This window comes from Hipposideros armiger, unplaced genomic scaffold (genome assembly GCF_001890085.2).
Source record: "Hipposideros armiger isolate ML-2016 unplaced genomic scaffold, ASM189008v1 scaffold_1155, whole genome shotgun sequence".
Taxonomy (NCBI): domain Eukaryota; kingdom Metazoa; phylum Chordata; class Mammalia; order Chiroptera; family Hipposideridae; genus Hipposideros; species Hipposideros armiger.
This window is the reverse complement of record NW_017732505.1, coordinates 64,461-74,594: the sequence shown is the minus strand read 5'-3', so window position 1 is coordinate 74,594 and position 10,134 is coordinate 64,461. Positions and strand designations below refer to the sequence as shown.

General features: G+C 48.0%; 1 protein-coding gene across 6 annotated transcripts in view; it reads left to right on the top strand.

The window, feature by feature from the left end:
- The window catches only part of TMEM91 (transmembrane protein 91), a 23,985-nt gene extending 13,851 nt beyond the window's left edge, over positions 1-10,134 (top strand). For 2 of the 6 annotated variants that reach the window (XM_019632632.1, XM_019632631.1), the window contains exons 3-6: positions 1,288-1,360; positions 7,061-7,299; positions 9,138-9,287; positions 9,809-10,134. In XM_019632632.1, the coding sequence (XP_019488177.1) occupies positions 1,288-1,360; positions 7,061-7,299; positions 9,138-9,287; positions 9,809-9,967 (621 nt within the window). In that variant the 3' untranslated portion in view covers positions 9,968-10,134. Of the gene's footprint in view, positions 1-1,287; positions 1,361-5,610; positions 6,043-7,060; positions 7,300-9,137; positions 9,288-9,808 lie in introns of those variants that run through there. The other 4 variants (XM_019632633.1, XM_019632635.1, XM_019632634.1 and 1 more) reach the window with 4 other exon arrangements.

Sequence of the window (10,134 nt, the reverse complement as noted above, 5' to 3'; positions counted from 1 at the left end):
CACCTTGGGCCAGTGAAGCAACGTCCTGCACAACTAGACTGAAGAACAAAATGACAGCAACTTGTCTGTTCTCCTTCCCCCAATTACCCAATAAAAAAATCTTTAAAAAAAAAAAAGATTTTATTGGAGAATTGGAGGAGGAGCGTTGGGGAATCGGGGAAGGGGAACAGACAAGTTGCTGTCCTTTTGTTCTTCAGTCTAGTTATGGAGGACGTCGCTTCACTGGCCCATGTTGGTATTATCATTGTGCTCTTCCCGGGTGAAGTGATCAGATCGGTCGCCAGCCACAGGACGGCCGCTCATGGAGGCTCTTGGCAGCTCACGCTGGCTGCCAGCCACTCATGGTAGCTTGTGGCAGCCCACTGCAGCTTCACTGCAGCCTACGCCGTCGCCGGCAACTCATAGCAGCCCAGCTCCAGGTCGAGCTGTTGTTCACCATCTTAGCTGTAGAGGGCGCAACGTCACTGGCCCTCATGTAGGATCTGAACCAGGGCTCTGCTGCTCAGAGCTGGCTTCCCAAGCCAACTCCTAACCAATGCGCCACTCGGCGGGCCCTGTACATACTGTTTTATATCTTGCTTTTGTCACTTAGTGATGCATGTTGGAAATTTATCGATGTCAGTATATAAAGATCTAGCTCACTCTTTTTCAAAAATAACTGTTTGTTGTTGTTTTTAAAGATTTTACTGGGGGCTGGCTGAGTGGCTCAGTTGGTTAAGAGCTCGCTCAAGAGTGCGAGCTCTGAGCAACAGGGTCGCCGGTTTGATTCCTGGCCCAAGCTGAGCTGCCAACAGGTGGCAGGATGGCTCAGCAAAAAAAAAAAAAAAAGATTTTATTAGGGAATTGGGGAACAGCCATGTTGTTGTCCTTCAATCTCAGTTGTGGAGGGTGCAGCTAGCTCAGTTCCAAGTCCAGTTGTCATTGGCAGCTTGCAGCCTCTCAGCTTAAGGTGCTGCATTCAATCTTAATTGCGGGTTGGCGTAGCCCACCATCCCACGCAGTAGTCAAACCGGAAACCTTGTTGTTAGGATCACGTGCTCTCACCAGCTGAGCCATCCTGCCACCTGTTGGCAGCTCAGCAGCAGCTCAGCTCAGGCACAGCTCACTGGCCCATGTAGAAATCAAACCCCAACCCTGTTGCTCAGAGTTCGTGCTCTTAACCAACTGAGCCACTCGGCTAGCCCCAAAAATAACTGTTTTGAAGTATAATATATGTACAGAAAAGTGCACAAATAAAAAAATAGAGAGCTGGATCATATTTCATGAACTGAACTCACGTGGTAACAGAACTCAGCTCAAGAAAAGAATACAAGCAGCTCCCCAGGGATGCTCGTCATGTCTCTTCCAGGATGCCCAAAAGGTAAGTACTAACTGGACTTTTAACAACATGCATTAATTTTGCCTGTTTTTATACTTTATATAAACAAAATCACACAATATGTATTGTTTTGTGTCTGCCGCCTTTTGCTTAGAGTTTTTTTTTGTTTTTTTTCAAAATTCATTTATGCTGTTGCTTGGGGCTATAGGTCTTTTCATTCTCATTGCTTTATAAGTTTCCTGTGTGTGAAGATGCTACATTTATTTATCCATCTGTTGATGGGAATTTGTCTTTTTGTTGAACATATGTTCACATCTGGTTGGGGTGGAATTGCTGGGTCATAGGATATGTTCAGCTATAGCAGACATTGTCCAACAGTTTTCCTGGTGGTTGGCCCAATTTGCAGTGTATGAGAGTTCCCCTTTCTCCACATTCTTACCAACACTTGGTGGTGGAGTTCTTTTTCATTTTGGCCATTCTGGTGGATGTGTGTTGGTATCGAATTATGATTTTAATCTGCATTTTCTTGATGACTTTTGAGTACTTTTATTAACGTTCATTGTTCTTTGGATTTCCTGTTTCGTGTAGTTTTTGTTCAAGTCATTTCTTGTTCAAGAATTCAATTCTTGTTCAATGTAATATTCATAACTCATTATTTCCAACAGTCAAATCCTCCTAAGAACAAGGGAGGATTCTCCTATATAATCATAATACCAATTAAACATTTTCCACAGTATCAATTTAACATTGATACAAAATTATTATCTTATTTATAGTTTATATTCAAGTTTCCCCCATTGCCCCAATAACATACTTTATCACCATCTGCCCTACATCCAAGATCACACTTTGTATTTAGTTGTCATGTTTCCTTACTCATCTTTAATCTAGAACAGGCCTGCCAGGTTTTAAATTTTTTGTTATTGTTTTGTTTTTCATGACAGTGATGTTTTTGAGGAGCACATTCCAGATACTTTATAATTCCCTTAATTTGGCTTTGTCTCATGTTTTCTCATGGTTAGGTTCAAAGGATGGATTTTTTTTGTTTGTTTTTTAAAGATTTTATTGGAGAATTGGGGGGAGGGGAACAGCGTTGGGGAATCAGGGAAGGGGAACAGACAGGTAGACAAATTGCTATTTTTGTTCTTCAGTCTAGTTGTGGAGGACATTGCTTCACTGGCCCATGTTGGTATGATCATTGTGCTCTTCCCAGGTGAGGCAATCGGTCGCCAGTCATTGGTCTGCGACTCACAGCAGCTCCTGGCCGCTCACACTGGCTGCCAGCCACTCACGTAGCTCATGGCAGCCCACTGCAGCCCTGCTGCAGCCTACACTGTCGCCGGCGACTCACCACAGTCCAGCTCCAGGTCAATCTGTTGTTCATCATCTCAGCTGTAGAGGGCGAGCATCACTGGCCCTCAATGTGGGATCCGAACCACAGTCCTGCTGCTCAGAGCTGGCGCTCCCAAGCAAGCTCTTAACCAGCCACTCGGCCGGCCCCAAAGGATGGATTTTGAGCAGAAAACCACAGACATGATGTTGTGTCCTTCTTAGTGCGTATCAGGGGGACATGAAGTCGATTTGTTCCATTACTGTTGATGTCAACTTCTATCAGCTGGTTAAGGAGATGTCTGCCAGTATTCTCTACTAATACTATTATTTTTCCTTTATAATAAGTCATCTGTGGGAAGATACTTTGAGACTAGATAAATATCCTATTGCTCATCGAACTTACATCAATGCTTTAAGCCTCTATTGATGATCCTGGTTGGATATTCATGTTTAATATTCCAGGACCATCACAAACACTAAGAGGCCTGGGCCTCTTGTGACTCCCTAAAAGGGGTGAGTTTGGGGAGACCTGTATAAGGCTGACGGTGGCCAGAGAGATACAAATGAAAGTGAATGAATCTCTAGGGTGGCCTAGGGGGATGAAGAGACCCGTAGAACTCGGAGATTTGGTAAAAAACTGAGGTTGGTGGGAATTCATGCCCCCATCCCACTAATATGTACTAAAGGCCTACCGTATTTCCCCATGTATAAGACACACCTTTTTTCGAAAAATTTGGGTTCTAAAAACTGGGTGCGTCTTATACAGTGGTTGTAGATTTCAAATGCCATAGATGGAACTGAGGACGAGGCAATATATGAAGACGGTGATTCGTCATCAGACACAGATGAGGACAAGCTGATGGTTGGGAGTTTTGACAGTGATGAGGAGTTGTATGAATTTTATAATGAATAGAGCTTGAGTTCAATAACTTTATGTAATACATTTTTTTTCAAAGTTCGGGCCCCAAAATTAAGGTGTGTCTTATACATGGGGAAATACAGTACTTTGTGCTAGGTGCTGTTCTAGGCCCTGAGTCACAGTAGTGAACAAAACAGATCAAATCTCAGACCCACTGCAGGTGACATTGATTGAGAGGATTGAAACTACAAACAACAGAAACATACAATAGTCTCCGCCCTATGCCCAGTTTTGCTTTCCACTGTTTCAGCTACTTGTGGTCAACCACGATCTGAAAATATTAAATGGAAAGTTCCAGAAAGAAACAATTCATAAGTGTTAAATTGTTTGCTATCCTGAATAACATGATGAAATCTCATGGAGTTCCACTCCATCCTGCCCAGGATGTGAATCATCCCTTTGTCCAAGGAATCAATGTTATCTGCCCATCAGTCACTCGGTTATCAGATTGACTGTTATCTTATCGAAGTGCTTAGTTCAAGTAACCTTTATCATCATAAGGTCAATAGTCACTTAACATTTTGTCAGGATGCCTGTGTCACTCACCTCATTTCATCTCATCACATAAGAATTTTATCATCACAAGAAGGGTGAGTACAATGCAATGATATTTTGAGAGAGAGAGACCACATTCACATAACTATAGTATGTTATAATTATTCTATTTTATTATTAGTTATTGTTAATCTCTTACTGTGCTTAATTTATAAATTAAACTTTATCATAGGTATGTGTAGGGAAAAACATAGTAAATATAGAGTTTGGTACTATCCAGGGTTTCAGGTCTCTACTGGGGAGCTTGGAACATATCCTCTGTGGATAAAGGACTACTGTAATATGTTTCATAGTGATAAGCGATATGAAAAACCAGCCAGAGCAAGGTTAAGGCGATAGAGTAACAGGGTATCTCTCCCAGAGAAAACAGTCCTGCTCCCTCTTCCCTCTCATCTGCCCTCCGGTGGGTCTCCCCATCTGCCCTCTGCCAGAAACTGTGGCTGATTCAAGTGCACTTGCAGACACCATCTGCTCTCCCCAGGAGTGGGGCCTGTGCCAGCTCCAGCGTCTGGTCTCTTGGCACAAAGCCCTGGAGCCCTGGAGCGAGGGAACTCTGGCTGGCCCCACACCAGGCTGGGGAATCCTCTAGTTTGGCTGACAGGGACTGATGAGATGGAGGGCTTCTGGGAAGGGGAAGCCAGTGCAAGCTGGGTGGGCTCCCTGAAGGAGGTGGAGGCCAGTAGGTTGAGGAGAATCCCCTAATCAGATTGATGGAGATGGATATAAATAATATATGTATAAACATCATCAAACATGTTTAGAGCCTACTTTGCCAAGCTTTGGGTAAATGTTGGACGTTATCATCACACTTAGTCTAAATAGTTTATGTATGTTATCACATCTAAGAGGCAGGAAATATTTACCCCATTTTACAGATGAAGAAATTTGGTTTCAGAGAGGTGGTGGCATTATCCAGAGGTCACACAGCAAGTGCCTTGAAGAGCCTGGGAAGGAACTCAGGTCTGTGTTAGTCCAAATACTGACTCAACCACCACCTGTACCACCTGATAACCGGCACATCACCCCATCCTCGGTCCACTCCCACCCCAGCCACCTTTCCCTGGAAGCCACCCACCTTCTTCCCCTTCCCTGGGGACTACAAGAAATACAGCCCTTGGTTACAATCTGCTGGGCTTAGTTCCTGTTAACCTTGGTCAAGTGAACACACATCTCTGAGCCTCAGTTTCTTGATCTGCAAAATAGGGATAGAGAAATAGAGGTATGGAGAGAAATCAATGCAATGATGATGCGGGTAAATGATGATTAACCCAGGGAGGGGTGTGTTCTGCGCTTACTGAACTGTTTGGCGGTGTGCCCTTAGGCATGTACCTAACCTCTCTGGGCCTGTTTCCTCTGTACTACAAGACAAGTGAGAAGGCCTCTTAGGTCCTTCTGAGGACTAAATGTGCTCGAGTATATGTAAAGCACTAAGAACCGGGCACACTGTTGGCCTAGTTGCTGTTACTATTATTGGGCAGAGGGTGGTGAGGGTAGGTGGAGGGTGGGCAAAGCCAAGAAGGCCCTGCAGGATCAAGATCGGGGACGCCCCCTCCTCCGCCCCGCAGCGCTTGGGCCTGGGCCCAGGGAATCAGGCTCGCTGTCCTGGAGATCCCCTCCTGCTCCGGCACACCTGGGGTGGCAGGGGCCAGCGTCCGGCGCTGACGTCGGCCTTCAAGGCCCGCTGCTCGGCCGCTGCGGAGGGCGGAGCCGGGAGGCTGCCGCCCCGCCCGCATCCCTGCCCCTGGTCGCTGCGGACCGTGCGCTGAGAGAGGAGCCAAGCGGAGCGTGAGGACCCCGCGCCTCCAGGTCCAGGCCCCGGGGAGCGCGGGGCGTACTGAGGTCCCCACCTCCGAGTGGCAGGGTCGGGGTGGGTGTCGATGTAGGGGCCCAGGAGGTCCCGGCATCAGGCTTGGGCGGGGTGAGTGAGGGGCGCAAGTGGGGGGCACCGCCCCACTCTCCGGTCCTGGCATTGGGGTTGGGGAGGCAAACCCATTGCGGGGAAATCGATCCAAGCCAGGTTTGGAGTGAGGGCGGGAGGCTTAGTGGCCCCCAGGGTGATCGTGGGGTGAGGAGAATACTCTTTGTGATTGAGTGTGTACGAGAGTGTGGTAGGTGGGTTGGGGGTGTTATGTGGGAGGTGTGCTGCATAAGGAGCATTCTGATAAAACAGGAGGAGGTGCCTGGGGAGCTGGTGGGTGCGCAGAGGATTGTGTGGGATCATGGATGTAGATGGAGTAGGTGAGGGGTGCCTGGACTGGGTGTTTGGGGCAGGTGTGCAAGGGAAATGATGGGAAGAGGGGAGAGTATCCTGGGATACCTGTGTGGGAAGCCTGTGCGAATGTGTGCATATGGGGGGATCTGATACTGGGGGGATAGGAGCCACTTGGGATGAGTGTGTAAGAGGTTTGGGGTGTTTTCTGGAGGTTGATGTTGTCTGGAGCAAGTATGCAAGGAGTCCTTGGGAGATGAAAGCATAGGTGGAGGTGAGGGTGGGGCCTGTCTGAATGGTTTTGTGCTTCAGGGACCTGGGTATTCAAGAGTTCAGGTTTGGGCACAGGGAGTGTGAACTTGAGTGAAGTGCAAAGCGTCATTGGGAAGGAGTGTGGGGGGAGAGGGTTCATGTGTGAACCCAGGATGGGTGTGTAGTTCATGGGGCAAGTGTGTAAACATGGCTTGGAGTAAGTGTGCAACAGCTATGTGGTTTTTGCCTGAGCAGAGAGAAGCCCAGAATTGAATGTCCAGACCCCGGAGTTCTCTTCACAACTTGAGCCAGCCTCTTTTATTCTCTGGGCCTCAGTCAGCTTTACCATCTGTAAAATGGGTCTGAGGGGGGTTGAACTAACTAGCCTCTGCCTGGAGTCTCTCCAGAGTTGGGAGTCAGGAGAAGGATGAAGGTGAGTCTTTTGCAACTTGTCTTTTTCTTTCCCCTACCCCAGGAAACCCCTCTGGGAACCTCTCCCCAACAATGGATAGCCCCAGTCTTCGAGAGCTCCAACAGCCTCTGCTGGCAGGTGTAGGCTGCGAGACCCCCATCCAGAAGCCTGGCGAGCCTGAGCTGGGGTCCCCCTTTGGAGAGACAGCCTTTGCAGAGTCTCTGAGGGGTTGGCAGTTCCTGCCACCACCTCTTCCCTCTGGGAGCCCTTACCTGGGGGAAACAGGGCCCACTGACCTTGAGGTAGGAACAGCAGGCCTTAGTGGGAGCTGGGGAGGGAGCTGGAGGTGATTCCAGCTGTGACCAACATCTGACTGGCTAGCGGCTGGGGTACCTGGCTTTAGCCTGAAGTCTCACTTTCCAGCTGTGTGTGGGCTTCCTAGATTTCCAGCTGTAGTTTTCCTGTTCTCCTTCTCCCCAGGTTTCTCTAGCTATTTTTCTCCAGATTTACCTGTCATCTTTGTTTCCTTGCCTTTGGCTCTCTGTCTTCCTTCTGATTGCTGACTCCCTTGCTCTCTATCCATTTCTCTTCAGAGCCTACACACCTCTGGCCTCTGTCATTCCTGGTCCCTTTTTTTTCAAGTTAATGTCACTTTTATAATTTCTTATTCCTTATACATACTGTCAAGCTCATCTTTTATTTCTTAAACATGGTTTCCCATTTACTATTGCTGTAATCAAGAAGTCACTGTAAAACTTAAGCTTAAAACAATAATCATTATCACTCATGGTTTCTGTGGGTCAGGAATTTGGGAAGAATTCGGTTGGGTGTTTCTGCCTCAGAGTCTTTCATGAGGAGTCAGCCAGTGGCTAAGGTTTGGAAGAGTCAGGGGCTGAAGCAGCTGGGGGGCTGACTGGGTATCTCTCTCTTCATGTAGTCCTGGGGTTTCTACATGGGTCTCCCCATGTGGGCTGGTTTGGGCTTCCTTCCAGCATGACTGCTTCAGAGCAGTCAGAACCCTTAACATGCCTCCAGCATGAATGTCTCAGCAAAGCGCAGGAGCTGCCTCATCTTTTCTGACTTAAGGAAGTCATGCAGCATTACTTCCACCAGATTCCATCAATTATGAGGGAGCCACATCCTGTCCAGACTCAATGACAGGGAACACATATCTCACCCTTGATGGGAAGAGTATCAGTCACACTCTAAGAAGAGCACCAGGACTGGAGCGATGATTGTGGCCATTTTGGGAAAACACAGTCTGCCACATTGTGGCAGTGAGTATCACACTGACATTGTATGTGTCTGCTAATTGCATTGTTTGAAGACTTTGAAGACCCTTATTATTTCTGCTGGTTCTTATTCACGGTTCCTTATGTGCCTGGTTATCTTTGACTGCATGGTGGTCATCTTATTTGCAAAATTGTTTTTAAGAAAAATTATTTTCAGATCTAGGATGAAGGTACCTTCCTCCACAGAGGATTTGGTTTGTTTTGGTCAGTTGCCTAGGGGCACTACCAAAGATCATTTTTAATCTAGTTCAAGGTTTGATTGAAAAGTTAATTATTCTGGGATTGGCAAATGTCTGCAAGGCAAAAGAGGGCCTTCTGTTCATTTGACCTCTTTGTTAACTTTGATTTTCATTTCAGTTTTGGGCTTACCGTAACTCCTTAAAGTATTGTGAGCTATTTGATGCAAGACTGAAAAAAAAATAAATTCTTTATCTAGAATATATAGTTTCAGCAGATAGGGTTGAAACTAGTACCTTAGTCCCCCAAGCTGTCTCTCCTAATCTCCATCTTTTTATAGGTTCCTGTTCCCATCAGTGTCTGTTTCCACTTCACAGGCATTTAACTCAGAGATTATAAGCAGTTGGAGTAGCTACAATTGGACATGCGAATTTGAAATTGAACTCAAAGCTTTGGTTGTGGGTGGGCTCTTCTCTGGAGACATGGTCCACAGTTTCCCCTCAAAAGGATCCAGGATGTAGAAAAGTCAAGAGCCTGTATCCTGGAACATTTTTTCTGTCTTGATGTTTCTGGGGAGGCCCTGGTATTGGTCTTTGGGGGCTTTGGAGAGCAGAGCAGTGGGGCAGGGAAGGTGGGTAGAGATGTCCACCCAGCCCCTCTCCTGCCCATAGGATGTGTCATCCAGTGACAGCGACTCAGACTGGGATGGGGGCGGCCTTCTCTCCCCGCTCCTACCCCATGACCACCTCGGCTTGGCTGTCTTCTCCATGCTGTGCTGTTTCTGGCCTGTGGGCATCGCCGCCTTCTGCCTGGCCCAGAAGGTCAGTCTGTGTGTGGGGCAGGGAGGGGACTGAATATAAATGAGAAAAATGCATTCAAAACACAGAACAAAATAGAGGAGCTAGGCCTGGGGTGGGGTGGGGGTAGGGTGAGATGGAAAGGGTTTGCATGGAAACATTCAGGGGTAAAATGAGATGTGTTTCACAGAGGGCTGCTGAGGTAAGAACCTCAACTCAAGTCCTAAGTCTGCCCCGCTCGGTGGGCAAGCCACTCATCTTTCCTGTGCCTCATTTTCCTCATCAGTGAAATGGGCATAATTCCTGCTTCAGGGTCATTGTGAGGGTCAAATGAGTTAGAATGGCGGCAAACAGTAATATATGTATAATTTTGTTAGTCACCCAGTATTCTCAGTGCCCGACTGTGCCTGACCCACAGTGGTGCTCGCTGTTTTTGGAATATATGAGTGAATGCATGGGTGTGTCCTGTGGGGAAGGGATGGGGGCTTCGGGAAGCAGGGTGGCAGAGGGGATGCTTAAGTCACCACTGCCCAACACCTCCACAGACCAACAAGGCTTGGGCCAAGGGGGACATCCAGGGGGCAGGGGCTGCCTCCCGCCGCGCCTTCCTGCTGGGGGTCCTGGCTGTCGGGCTGGGCGTGTGCACATACGCGGCCGCCCTGGTGACCCTGGCCGCCTACCTGGCCTCCCGAGACCCACCCTAGCTGCCCCTGCGGCCCCCACTGTGAACCAGAGGCCAGCGGCCCAGCGTGTCCTCAGGCGGAATGGAGAATCGGGTGCATGTGGTGGTGACAGCGTCCCGCAATGGGACCCGGCTGGATACCCCCTTCCCCTTCCTGGCTGCTGCAACGTGAGATTAAATACCAGACAC